The sequence below is a fragment of the Phoxinus phoxinus genome, assembly GCF_949152265.1.
Source record: "Phoxinus phoxinus genome assembly, chromosome: 5".
Classification (NCBI taxonomy): Eukaryota; Metazoa; Chordata; class Actinopteri; order Cypriniformes; family Leuciscidae; genus Phoxinus; species Phoxinus phoxinus.
The window spans coordinates 9,808,996-9,824,225 of record NC_136880.1 but is presented as its reverse complement, the minus strand read 5'-3'; the positions used below and the strand labels follow the sequence as shown (position 1 = coordinate 9,824,225).

At 35.4% G+C, this 15,230-nt stretch overlaps 1 protein-coding gene across 3 annotated transcripts; it reads left to right on the top strand.

Annotated features, from left to right (window-relative positions):
- The first annotated feature begins 22 nt into the window (after window positions 1–22).
- LOC306998541 (uncharacterized protein) lies at window positions 23–14,418 on the top strand. 3 transcript variants are annotated; one of them, XM_079612727.1, is made up of 3 exons: window positions 23–786; window positions 7,822–7,987; window positions 13,031–14,418. In XM_079612727.1, exons 1-3 carry the CDS (start codon window positions 433–435, stop codon window positions 13,684–13,686), a joined length of 1,176 nt encoding a protein of 391 aa, XP_079468853.1. In that variant the 5' UTR covers window positions 23–432; the 3' UTR covers window positions 13,687–14,418. The 3 variants fall into 3 exon arrangements, with proteins under 3 accessions (XP_079468853.1, XP_079468852.1, XP_079468854.1); XM_079612726.1 differs by having other exon boundaries at window positions 13,040–14,099; XM_079612728.1 differs by lacking the exon at window positions 23–786 and adding an exon at window positions 5,130–5,377 and having other exon boundaries at window positions 13,031–14,099.
- Window positions 14,419–15,230: the final 812 nt, after the last annotated feature.

The following is a 15,230-nucleotide window of genomic DNA, read 5'->3' as shown; positions in this document are numbered from 1 at the left end:
TCGTGAATATGGACCACTCCAGTGAATACGTTGGTTATTATATTAAATAAGTATTTCACCAAATTATAAATATGCTGGGACATTTAAAGAAGACTCTTTTTTTTGTATGTGTGTTGTGGCGACATAATGCTAGTGATGGGTGAAACGAATCTTCTCAAAGCTTCGAATCAATTGAACCAATTGCTTCGCAAAACGATTCACTTTTGGTTCGAAACATAACACACTGATGACCCCTGCTGGTCAGAACAGTGGAAATGCAACAAAAATACAGGCCAAACATGCATAAAACATATCTTACAAATACACTGCAAACGTTTTATAAAAATCTAACGAAGCCTCGTTTACTGAAATCACGTGACTTTGACAGTTTGATGTAAGCTCCGAACCACTGATTGAATCGAAACAAAGAATCCGTAAAGGTTTCGAAGCTTCATGAAGAAGTGTTTCGAAAGAGTCCATCACTACTGTATATTTGTTCGTCTTATAATGGTGCGTTCGTGCGTCTATCCAGGATGCTTCAGAAAACATAAAGTCTTAAGATTACGAGAGCCGCCATCGAATGGAGATGGAAGATTAACATTTCACCAGTTCCCTGTAAATGACCCTGAGCGACTGAAGCTGTGGCTGCTCGCGGTTCGCTGGGATGTAAAAACACCCATGGCAAAAATCGAGAGATCTAGGCTGTGCAGTGAACATTTCTCCTCCGAGCATTACGAGCCGGAGAAGGGGAAGCCAAGACGACTTCTGAAATCTTCAGCTGTGCCTGTGCTGTTTCAGCCAAACGAGGTATGCAGTGTTTATATGTTAAGTGAAGCTGTTAAATAATTGCTTATGTAGCCTAACTGTTGTTATAAGGTCTATAGCTACATTTAATTTAACCTGTCACACTATATTATGTATGTATATGACGGTTACAATAGTAGGAGACAGAGTATACTTGTGACATTTAATGTACAATTTATTATAGTAATTATGACATTCAAAATAAACATTTAATATAAAGTAATTAGAAATTGGTAAAACCAAGACATTTAATAATAATTGTAAGAAACATGCAAACTTTATACAAAAAAATGTGCCATGGCATTTATGCAGAAAGTCATCACTGAAAATCTAATTAATATGATTAATATTAAAAATATATTTGCTTTGAAGAATGAGAAAAAAAAGGCTTACTTATGAGCACTCATAATTTATATTATTTAATAATAAATACAAAGCACATTAACTTTAACTTCTCCTAACCCAAAAAGTAATTGAATAGAGTAACTGACCACAAGAAAAAAATATTCTATAACATATAGAATGAAAACAAATTAAAGTTTCGTTAATAAAATGAGAAAGATATGTTGATTCAATATTTTTTTTATGAGATAAACACTTAATATATAAATTATTACAGCAGACCATGACATAAATATTACAGACAACTCGCCATTTCTACGTCATTCTTGTTCTGTTGTCAGATGTCTTAATGGTTTACAGAGGCTTTGCATTAAATGTTTAGTTTGATTATAATTATTAAATTTGATATTAAATAAATGTCCATACTATATATTTCATTTATTTTTGTAACATATGAACTTGAAATAAATAATATTGTCACATAATACAGTTAAATGAGATGCATTAGTACAGTATGGTTACACATGTATTAATATATTTTCAAAATGTAAAAGTTAAAAGTATTTTTTCTTATTAGTTCATGCTGTGTGAAGTGAACGAACAACAAACCTTTGTTTGTACTACCCATTAACATGACATGCTGTAATACAATAGCTTACCAATAAACCAATACATTTCTTTATTGGTTTTAAAGAATTACAACTACAGTCAGGGGAGTACATTGAATAAACATAAAAAGACAAATACATAAATAAATAAAAAGTGACAAACTTACAAGTTAAATAAAAATATGAAGATATTTACAAATGGAAACACATTTTACAACATTTTAAAAACAAAGGCTTAATTCCTCCAAATGTACATTTATGAATACTAAATTTAGCTAACAGAAGTAGCAGATTAATTAATATTCCTTATGATAAGATTTGTCACAGGAGAGAAAAAAACAACAAATATATTTTTTTAAAGCAGGGTATGATGTGAGCCTTAATAAAAGACCATAAATCTGGCCCAAAATGAACAAAATATATCAATATAACAATTAAATCTAAAGATTATAATTACAGAGTAATATTTATAAATGAGTTTAATATTAAAGGTGCTATGTGGAGTTTTTCTACTAAAATTAATAACATTTTATTGCCTGTGTGTGAAGGGGTTGTAATCTCACAATAATACGTCATAGCAGTGTGAGGACGACAGCGCCAGCCTGACAGTCTGATGCCGGAAGTGCGAATTTTTAAAAACAATTTAATGGAAAAAATATATTTTATATATATATATATATCAAATATGATAAAAGATACGAATTATGTTTTGTCCTATTAACAAAATACAATATACTAGCCTATAATATGAATAGTTTTTTAAAAGTTAAAATTATACTTTATCCATTTGTTTTGTTGTCAAATGATGACAAATGTAAATTTAACAAAGCTTAAAAAAATTAAAACAAAGCTTGAGTGTTTGAACATTTGATTTAATTGAAAAGCATGTTTAGACCATACACAACATAATTCTATGATGGACTGAAAAAACAGAAATGGTTCATTTAAAGGACAAGTTCGGTATTTTACACTTAAAGCCCTATTTACAGATCGTATCTGATGAAATAGAACGGTTAAGTTTAAAATTTGGACACATGTTCCAGTCCCGAGAATTTTGGGTTTATTTCGCTTCCCCCCCACCCCCACACAATGGTTGTCTATGTGCACTGGCAGATTCCTTCCTAAAACACATTAAACTTTCGTTTACAAAGACGTGAAACTCACCGAGTGGTCAGGGGTGTTCACTGATACGGGCCCAAAAAAAAAACGCTGAAAAAGATGCATTCCAACAGGTTTTATCGTAGTGTTTGTCCAACTCCATTGATTGTATTGAATGTGCTGTGTGAGGTACGGTATTACTCCGCCGCTTCTTCTTCTGCTTCTTCTGTGTATTAAATGAAATGCCAGCGGTTTGCTTGCAATCGGCAAAGGTGCATTATCGCCACCAACTGGTGTCTATTATTCAAGCTCTCAACGGAAGAATCTGGGTGTGACGCGTTTGGCAAAATAGGTCCACAAACGCTAAATAAAACTAAAATTCTCAGGACAGGAGCATGTGTCCAAATTTTAATCTTAACCGTTCTATTTCATCAGATACGGTCTGTAAACAGGGCTTTAAGTGTAAAATACCGAACTTGTCCTTTAAATAAAATGTGTTTTTTCCCCTCTGAAATAGCAAAAGCATCACACACTGAGCTGTACCAGCTCCAAATAAATAGCCTAATAGTAATTAAATAAAAATACAAAATCGAACTAAAAAATATATATATATATATATAAAACCAAAGAAAATAAATCTGAAAACATAATTTGTATCTTTTATACTATTTTATATATATATATATATATATATATATATATATATATATATATATATATATATATATATATATATATATAAAATATATATTTTCAATTAAATCGTTTAAATAAAATAAATCTTATAAAAGTTATTACAACTTATAAAAGTTTTCTTAAGAACATTATTATTTTGAATAATAAATAAACAATTCCGAATTGAACTTAATATTATTCTTTCTTTCTTATTATAACTTTTAATAAATAAATCTCTCTTTTTGATAAAGTTTTTTTTAAATAATAAAATGATAAAAGTTATGCAGGCACACATTTAACAATAATTGTTAAGTGACAAATAAATCAAAACTCTATGCGTTAATCCTGAGGCGCCTTTCGTCATGACACTCGTAAAGAAAAACTTCCATTGTCTTCTTTGAACTAGAAACGAAACATGAAAGGCTCTTTTATTCAATTTGTCCCATCTTGATGGTTTAAAAATACTGCTAACAAAAAGGGCGCCTTTTTTTTTTAACGCAAGTTTTTATTTATTTTATTTATTTGTCACTTGACAATTATGGTTAATTGTGTGCCTGCATAACTTTTATAAGATTTATTTTCTTTGGTTTGATTTTGTTTTATATAAAAAAAATTTTAGTTCGATTTTGTATTTTTATTTAATTAATTGAATTACTAGCCTATTGAATATTTGTAATCAAACAAAACAAATGGATAAAGTATAATTTTAACTTTATAAAAACTAGTAATATTATAGACCTAGCTAGTATATTATATTTTGTTAATAGGATAAAACATAATTCGTATCTTTTATAATATTTATATATATATATATATATATATAAAATATATATTTTCCATTAAATCATTTTAAAAAAATCTTTAAAATAACGTTGTTTGAAAATAACGCCTTGCTCCGCCCACTTCCGACATCAGACTGTCAGGCTGGCGCTGTCGTCCTCACACTGCTATGACGTATGGTTCTGCGGTTCTGCAGTTGGTTAGTATTGACTGGAACAGTTAACGTTACATAGTTTAAAACATTGTTGTTGATCAGTTGAAACGATGATGAAAACGTGTTGTGTTTGGGGTTGCGCTGCCAGATATACAGCAATAGCGTTAGGGTTTTATCGATTTCCTGTGGGTGAGGAGGTTAAATAGCGAGTGGATGTCGTGTTGTGTCGTCAAAAGTAGGGCTGGGTATTGTTCAAAATCTTTCGATCCGATGCCAATTTCGATACCTCAGTTTCGATACCGGTTCCTAACGATACTTTTTTCGATACCAATTTTATGAAATCCATTTTAACAAGATTACATAACACATTTTAAAATCTTATTTGAATATATTTCAAAATGTAATTTATTCCTGTGATGTCAAAGCTGAATTTTCAAAATCATTACTTCAGTGTCACATGACCCTTCAGAAATATGAAAACAGTTTACTGCTTAATATTTTGGAAACTATGATACATTTTTTCATGATTCTTTGATGAATAAAAAATTCAAAAGAAAAGCATTAATTTAAAAACTAAATATTTTGTAACATTAGACATGTTTTAATGTCACCTTTGATAACTTTAATGCATCCTTATTGAAAAAAAATTCTGACTAACCAACACATTTTTGAACGGCAGTGTACATTCAGTAGGTTATTATTTATTGCAATATAAACACTGGAGTGATCAACAAGGTATCTCTTCATTTACCAGTCGAAGACGGAGCAACTTTCTTCTCTTATGTTTACTCCGTGCACTGTCAAGGTCTTCATCATATTTGTCGTGGTACCGGTCTTTGCAGCAATTATTTTACCGCAAATACTGCATCGCGCGCTGTTGGCATCGAGCCTGGAGAAATGTACCCACACTTTTGATCGACTTTTCCACATCTTTAAGGTATTGTGTGTGTGCTCGCGTCTCATATGAATATGTGCGCGGAGAGTTTGTGTGTGTGTGTGTGTGTGTGTTCGCGTCTCATACTTATGAGAAGCGCGCGCACAAACTCTCGACGCACATAAGTATGTGCGCGGAGAGTTCCGCGCGTTTCGTGTGAATAGAGTTTGCGTGTATGTGCGTGAGCGACTTCATGTGTGTCGTTGTGCATTATGTATTTGTTTGAGCGCTGACGTTGACGAGTTAACTCCTTAGGTATCGAAATCTGGAACCGAACAGCATGTCATTTTTCGATACTCGATAGTATCGAGGCACCTAAAAAGTATCGAGACTCGGTACCCAGCCCTAGTCAAAAGTAGTGCTAAAAGTAGGAAATCTTAATAATCCCCTAAATTATGATTCATCCAACGTACCCTTTCTGCTGCCAACCCTGCTTGCCCTTCAACTCTGCTTCATGTATTCTCAAAACGGTCCATAGATCATAGCAGAGCATTTATCTTCAGCCGGGGAAATTCGAGACTAATATTAGTAAACTTGTCTCTTTTGAAAATCAGACTCATTGCCAGTCACTGTCTGAAGGAAAAGAGGGCTACCAACTCTCACGCATTGACCGTGAGACTCACGCACATATCCATTTTTCAATGCAATTTACTGAAATGTTTAATCCTCATACATAATATCGACCAATCAGTGTTTTTCAACCACGCAAAGAGGTCAATATAACAGCTGGAGAACAATTATGTCACATAACATTTACCTCAGGAAAGCCATTTAATGACCATGATATAGCTCGTTATTTTGGCTAGAAAAAGAGCTATAGAGAGTGTTTTGCTAATTATGTGTAGGCCCACTATATTACATATTTATTATAATTTTTACTTATATCATTAAATACAGTTGTTTTTTTTTGGTTGAGCTTTCTCCGCAGAGTGGCTTGGCGATCCCTTAGAGATAGGGTGAGGAGCTCGGTCACTCGGGAGGAGCTCAGAGTAGAGCCGCTGCTCCTCCACATCGAGAGGGGTCAGCTGAGGTGGCTCGGGCATCTGTTCCGGATGCCTCCTGAACGCCTTCCTGGGAAGGTGTTCCGGGCACGTCCCACCGGGAGGAGACCCCGGGGAAGACCTAGGACACGCTGGAGAGACTATGTCTCTCGGCTGGCCTGGGAACGCCTCGGTGTCCCCCCGGAAGAGCTAGAGGAAGTGTCTGGGGAGAGGGAAGTCTGGGCATCTCTGCTTAGACTGCTGCCCCCGCGACCCGGCACCGGATAAGCGGAAGAAGATGGATGGATGGATGGACAGTTGTTATTATGATAAAAAGCAATTTACAATTGCAATTTAGCAATTTGTCTCCGGGTCGGATTTGCCGCGAAATCCAGTGACGTGACTGAGACCTGCATGCGCGCTCCCGAGCGTCTCTCCTCGTCTACTGACTTTGCACTCAACAGCGACGACACTGCAACTTTGACATGGAGTCTGCTAATACTAAGAAACGACCAGCACAACACAGACTCCACATAATAAAAAATAATAAAAGCATGCGCACGAGCACTCGCTTGTAAACGTATTGGTTGCAATCTGAAACATCACCGCTAGATGCCGCTGAAAACTCCACATAGCCCCTTTAAGTGCGGTCCACTGCTGCGCACATGCTGCAGAATCGATACTCATATCGACAAGCAGTATTAACGATACACCGTCGCATTGAAGTATTGAACACAGCCCTAGTGTAGTATGAATGTAATCCGGACGTACATTCGTCATGTTGTTATTATCATGTGATCTATCAGCGTCAGTTAAAGGGTTAGTTCTCCCAAAAATGAAAAATATTATCCCATTATTAACTCGCCCTCAAGCCATCCTAGGTGTAAATTACTTTCTTCTTTCAGGCAAACACTATATTGAGTTATATTAAAAAATATGCCGGCTTTTCCTAGCTTTATAATGAGAGTGAATGGTAACTGAGCTTCAGAAGGCCTTTATTAACCCCCTGGAGCCGAATGGATTCCTTATATGATGGATGGATGGATGCATCAAAATCTAATGTACCATTCTCTCCCATTATAAAGCTTGGAAGAACAGGGATATTTTTTAATATAACTCCTATTGTGTTTGGCTGAAAGAAGAAAGTCATACACCTACAATGGCTTGAGGGTGAGTGAATAATGGGATATTTTTTTTCATTTTAGGGTGAACTAACCCTTTCAGTCGCTTCACTGCAATTCATAAATCCTCTTGGGATAGTAACGGTTCAACAGCAATGAGTGATTTTCTGTTTGTATTTTGTTGTTTGATTAAAATTAATGACATACAGGACAAAATCTTGTCCCATTCTACTTTTTTTCTCATTATGGAAGCCATTTCACTCGGATATACTTCACAATAGGGTAGGATAGACTATTGCAACTTCTGTTTCATAAAATAACTCACTATATTCCCATCATCCAACAGGTAAAAATGTCATTTGGATTCAAACAAGCAGAAATAACTCCTGTTGAAACATCAACTTCTTCAGGGAACAATACTGAAGAGATGGAGTTTATTAGAGAAGAGAATGAAGACATGAGTGATCCACAATCATGCAAAATAAAAAATGAAGATATTGAGGAACAAAGAGGTTTGTGTCCATTCCTGATTCTTCATTAATACTTAGGCTATGTGGAATAAAAAAGTAACAAAACTTCATGCCTCCATTGTCCAATCTGTCCTGGAATTGCTTTTCATCTTCTGGTTTGACATAGACCCATATTTAAAAAGGCTATAAATAAATAAAGTCATAAATAATGTCACTTTCAGAGAAAACGCTCTCTATCAAAACATAGTACCGTATTTTCCGGACTATAAGTCGCTCCGTAGTATAAGTCGTATCAGTCAAAAAATTGGTCATGAAGAGGAAAAAAAACATATAAGTCGCATTTATTTAGAAATAGAGCTGGGCGATAAAACGATAAAGATAATTATCGCGATATATTTTTTCTCAATAAAACGATATCGAGAGTTCGATAAATGTTCGATAATATTTATGCGCCAAAACCGGAACGAAACTCAATTGAACCGCACGCGCCAGACGGACAGTTTATCCGCTCGGCTCAAAGTCCAAACGGCAGCGCGAGCTCACTAAAGCAGACGCGTTTACTGATCGGTCTCAGACACGAGATCCAGTGAGAACCGCTTGAATTCAGCGAAGAACACAAATGTCTCAGTGTTTTAAACCAGTTTAAAAGGCACATGAAACGGCGCTGACGAACTGGAGAAACACTGTGCAACGATACAGTCAGAAGGCTTTTCCATCTACACATTCCCATTTACCACGGATTTACTGTAACGTTAGCCTAGTAATATTAACTGCACAATGAAATGTGGGATATACATATTGAATTGTATTATATTATTAATGTAGACAATGTATTAAATAAAGGACTAATAGAATATTATTAAAGTTTTTAATAATGTATTTAGGCTACTGTTTTTCACATAAATACCATAGAAACCATAAAGTTACAATTTGCCATGATAGTGAGGTGCTATATAAGCTATGCCTGGTTTTATCTGTGGTTATCATGATCTAATGCATGATACTGACCAATGGTTAATTTTAATAAAACTTAAAGTCAGAATATTACATTTAACCAAATAAAAATGAGGTTGTTACTTTTTTTTAACATATGTTACTGTTTTTGTTAATGAACATAGTTTTAACATAGTAAATCTGCATCCTAACTGAAGCTAATACTACTGTCAACTCACTGTCAAATATGCGTTTCAAGACAAAACATGTAATATTAATATTGCAGCCTGCACTGCAAACTGTGCTGAAGATACGTACCTTCAAAGTCAGGCAACACAAACCTGTTTCAAGACAATATCCCCCATTAGCACATGCAGAAACTAAGAAATTAATTTTCCAATAAAGATATTGATTTTGTTAAGGAAAAATGACAAATGTTTGAATGTTCTACCTCAGATTTGTGAATGTTCCCCTGTTTGGCAAGTGTTTGACATGATATGTTATGACAATAAAGAGTAGTTTAAAACCACAATTAACACTGGTTTCTACAACTTTCACTTAGGAGCAAAAATCTGCCTTTAAACTTGAAAGAAATAAAGATTTGACATTTATCGTGATAATTATCGATATCGACTGATATTAAAAAAATTATCGTGATAATTTTTTTGGGCCATATCGCCCAGCCCTATTTAGAAATTTATTTCAAAAAATCCAAGACCAAGAACAGACATTTAATCTGGAAAGGCAAGTTATTCAACTACACAATAGCACACAGAACAACAGGCTGAATAGGTGTCCGGCATGTTAACGTAACACAGGGTTTCCCGCAGCACTTTGGAACTAAGGCGGCCGCCTAAGCAACACACGCCTGCCGCCCAAACTGTATACGAGCGATATCCGCTGTGTTACTCTGTCCTGTTTAGAGCTTAGATTCTCTGCCCGAGCCCGATATTTTCCGCCGCTATGCTCGGGCCGGGCCCATGAATAAATAAATAAATGCATAAATAATGTCACTTTCAGAGAAAACGCTCTCTATCAAAACATAGTAAATGCAAGTTACTGAATGAAGTTACTTTTATAAACCAGTGAATAAATTCTGATTTAGCTACCTGTTATGAAGCACTTTATCTTTGATTATTTTAAATTAATTTAGAGAAGCGGAAATTTTTATCATGATTAAAATACGGTTAATCATGCAGCCCTAATAAAATGAACAGAATTTGAAAGCTGAGACTTTGTTTCTTATCAGAAGTAGCAAAGCTATGGAGCTAATATTCTGACAAAATGATTTGAATTTGAATTGTGTAAATTTGAATTATTTGCAAGTGTAATCTAACAAAATTGAATTTTAGGTGGTAGTTTAAATAGTTCTGAATTTGAATTTTTTTAAACGAATATTGAACATTTGAAATTTAACAAATTGAAATGTTTTTATGGCTGAATTTTATAGACATGTATTTTCAAACAGTAATATTCAGTTTAAAAAAATTCAGATTCAAGTTTTCAAGATGAAGAAATTCAGAACTTTAAATTCAGTTTTCTAAAATTCAATGTCAAAAATTCAAGTTCAAAAATTCAGATCTGACAGAAAGTAGGTCACAGGTCATCCACAGGGAAGAGTAGATGATCTCAGAAAAGTCGAACAGAGCATTTTGGCCAATTGGGGACTGCGGAAGTTTTCCAGCGCGAACGTGGTGGTGGTTCAAGAGGTTGCCACTCTCTGACTCTTGTCATGAATCGCCCAGAGGTAAGTGATTCTTAAACATGAATGATTTAGTGTTTATATGTTAGGTTAGCGTTCTCAGCACGTGGGACATTTGTCTAAGCGGTCTCTGGTGTTTGTTTTAAAGTATATGTGTAAAATTGATTTGAACGCCACCTTGTCTACTAGACCTAAGTTACACAGACAGGACGTGAGCGGCGCGACGCAACGCAGTGCTTGAAGCGACTGTTGCAAAGAGCTGGGACTAGATCAGAAATAGGATGGGGAATCCGTGTGCTGTTGGGGATTTCACGGGTCGCGTCCGGTCTCTGCGTCGTAGGCTACATGTAAGCATAAGGTAGCCTACGAGAGGGTGTGCTGTATCGTGAATACGATGCAAACCGGAGTGCTTGCAACCCCTTCAGACGCACAAATTCCCCATCCTATTTCTGATCTAGTTCCAGCTCTTTGCAACAGTCGCTTCAAGCACTGTGTTGCGTCGCGCCGCTCACGTCCTGTCTGTGTAACTTAGGTCTAGTAGACACGGTGGCGTTCTAATCAATTTTACACAAAATATACTTTAAAACAAACACCAGAGACCGCTTAGACAAATGTCCCACGTGCTGAGAACGCTAAACACAAAATCATTCATGTTTAAGAATCACTTATTACCTCTGGGCGATTCATGACAAGAGTGGACATTCTAAAACGCTTAACGTAAAAAACGCTTAACGTGGCTCACTGTACGAAGACAGTGATATTAAAGGACCAAACTCAGTACAAATCATATTAATAAACCATACTTTGTGTAAAAAATAAGAATATGAACGCAATGCGTTTCCGCGTTAAGCATGTTCACCATAGAAAACCGGTATAAGAAAACGCTTAACGTGGCTTACTGTACAAAGACAGTGATATTAAAGGACCAAACTAAGTAGGCCTACACATCATATTAATAAACCATACTATGTATAAAAAATCAGATGAGCCCAGAATATGAACGCAACGTGTTAAGCATTTCCTTACCATAGAAAACCGTTATAAAAAAAACGCTTAACGTGGCTTACTGTACAAAGACAGTGATATTAAAGGACCATACTCAGTAAAAATCATATTAATAAACCTATAAAAAATCAGATGAGCCCAGAATATGAACGCAACGCGTTTAATTAAGCATGTTAAAACCTTAAATGGTCCTTAATAAACCATACGGACCATTTAAGGTTTATTAAGCCACGTTAAGCGTTTTCTTATAACGGTTTTCTATGGTAAGAACATGCTTAACGCGTAATTAAACGCATTGCGTTAATATTCTGGGCTCATCTGATTTTTTATACAAAGTATGGTTTATTAATATGATTTGTACTGGGTTTGGTCCTTTAATATCACTGTCTTTGTACAGTGAGCCACGTTAAGCGTTTTAGAATGTCCCTCAGAGAGTGGCAACCTCTTGAACTATCACCACGTTTGCGCTGGAAAACTTCCGCAGTCCCCAATTGGCCAAAATGCTCTGTTCGACTTTTCTGAGATCATCTACTCTTCCCTGTGGATGACCTGTGACCTACTTTATATCAGATCTGAATTTTTGAACTTGAATTTTTGACATTGAATTTTAGAAAACTGAATTTAAAGTTCTGAATTTCTTCATCTTGAAAACTTGAATCTGAATTTTTTTAAACTGAATATTACTGTTTGAAAATACATGTCTATAAAATTCAGCCATAAAAACATTTCAATTTGTTAAATTTCAAATGTTCAATATTCGTTTAAAAAAATTCAAATTCAGAACTATTTAAACTACCACCTAAAATTAAATTTTGTTAGATTACACTTGCAAATAATTCAAATTTACACAATTCAAATTCAAATCATTTTGTCAGAATATTAGCTCCATACAAAGCTCTTTGTGATTTTTGGATAGGAGATTATTATTATTATTATTCATTACATTTATATAGCGCTTTTCTCGACACTCAAAGCGCTTTACATAGAAGGGGGGAATCTCCTCAACCACCACCAAGATGCTCTACAAATAATGTTTAGTGTAGGGAAAACCGCAGACCTGGCTTGAACTACGGGTGATTCATAGGGTCAAAAAGCTTCCTTTAACGTAGCTATTTTTTAAAACTGTTAATGCGTTATGAGGTGTGTATAATTTAAACTATATTACTCCCGCACGATTGGGACTAATAGTAGTTGCTGTTCATTTCTCTGCTTTCGATTTTGATTCAAATTTCAATTCGATTTATGCATAGATTTGATTTTAGATTTGTTATAAATAAACAAATCTAACACAATCAAAACGTGCATTTGGGTAAGTGCTAATCAAGATCAGTTCTTGTTGAGCAAAATTCATCATCAAGACAGCTAAAATCGGACTGTGTACTAACTGTTTTATAATTGTTATTGTACCTTTTGATTAATATTTGACTATTACATGTTAATTTCAGAGGTGATAGAAGTGAAAGTGGAAGGTCAAGAACTGAATGATGTTGAGGAGAAACATGAGCATCACAGACCTCATAGTTTCAAAACTGGACAGATGGGAAAGTATTTGTCACAAACAAGAAGACCCAAAAATTATTTTACCTGCCCTCAATGTGGAAAGAGTTTCACACAAAAAAGTCACCTTATGGCTCACATAAGAATTCACACTGGAGAGAAGCCGTTTACCTGCCAGCATTGTGGAAAGAGCTTCACACAAAAAGGAAACCTTAAGGATCACGAACGAATCCACACTGGAGAGAAGCCTTTCACATGCCATCAGTGTGGAATGAGTTTCACACATAAAAGAAGCCTTAATGATCACATAGGAATTCACACTGGAGAGAGTCCTTTCATATGCTCTCAGTGTGGAAATACTTTCACACATAAAGGTGACCTTAAGAGACACAGAAGAATTCATACTGGAGAGAGGCCTTTCAGTTGTCACCAGTGTCGAAAGAGTTTCACTCGTAAAGAACATCTTAAAACTCACTCAAGGATTCACACCGAAGAGAATCCTTACATATGCACTCAGTGTGGAAAGAGTTACAAACATCTAAGTAACATAAGAAGACATATGACAATTCATTCAGAAATACATTACACTAATCACAGTGTATAATAACAACAGACTGTTTTCAAACTTCTTCACTGCAAAAAGAGCATTTATTATTGTTCTGCCATTTAACTCAACGTTTTTGTAAATCCTTTGTCCAAAAAGAGAATTCTTTTGTCACCAGGTATTTTTATATGTGGTCTATTTTAAAACATTTAAATTGAAACGGTTGTATGTACTGGTACAGTTTGTATATTGTGTTTTATACTACTGTGCCGTTGAATGCTTGATTCTGATTGGTTGACAAACGTTCTAAGGTGTGCAATTATTTTCAGGGAAACGCACGGCTAAAGTAGTTTCAGCAGGTCTCGACCGGATTACAGTTCCATATCACTTCGCCAATGATTTCAGTTATTTCAAAGGTCTTTACGGCCCACAGAACCTAAACCCACAACAACACTGACCGAGCAAAGACATATGTGACCGGTCACGGAAAGTACTAGGGACACAAGTCGGTTCTGGGGCATTTTGAGTTATTCTGAAAGTGTAGTCTCCAAGCTTTCCAACGATGTGTAACACACGGAAATCTGATAATATTTGGAGAAGTTGTGGCCATTTGAAGGTAGGCACTCAAAAAAATAAAAATTGGAGAAATCTGCCTCTAAAGATTGAGCAGTTCTCACCTCTCTGCTGCTGGGAGTGACAATAGGGCTCATTTACATCTCATTTAGATAAGCCATACCCCCTGTAAAGCTCCCCTGTAAAGCACATGTTGTTTTATTAACATTAAATGGATAGTTCTCCCCAAATGTTTAATTGTCATCATTTACTCTCTCAAGTTGCTTTAAACCTGAATACGTTTCTTTCTTCTGTTGAAGTTATTTGGAAGAATGTGGGTAACCAAACAGTGGATGTTCCCCAGTGACTTATATATTTATTTCCTATGGTAGTCAATGGGGACCAGCAACTGTCTGGTTACCCACATTCTTCCAAATATCTTCTTTTGTGTTCAGCACAAGAAATAAATAAATACAGGTTTGGAATAACATTAGAGTGAGTAAAGAATGACAAAATGTTTATTTTTGGGTGAACAATCCCTTTAAGGATAAGCGGCTGCATGTTTACTATTAGGGCTACTGTCTCTTTAAGACCTGAAAGCAACGCGTCTAATATGTACGCATAATATGACACGCAGATTTCTCTCAATTTTCTCGGTTTGCTTTCAGTTTAGACATAACCAACTTTCTTTATGTAAACCTTTAGTGTATTTGACAGTATTAGCTCAAAAAGACTCGAAAGATAACTTAGTCCAGTATCCAGGCGCTGCTAGACAGGCTTTTCGTTTTAGTGCATGTGCGCGTCGGCTGTTTGCACTCAGATAAGCGCATGTTAGAACAGCGCTTCAGCAGCGAATGACATGTTTAACCGGCAAGGCTTTAAAGCACATGCAAATAGTGAACTTTTGAGAACTGCAGTGTCCTGTTCCTCTGCGTAAACATTTAATGTGAGTATTTGTCGCGTACACTGGGCTGTTGAGACGCAGACTGCTACTAAAACACGCAGCAGCTTGCTTGCAGCAAGGATCACAGCTCAACTTTGAACTATATCGA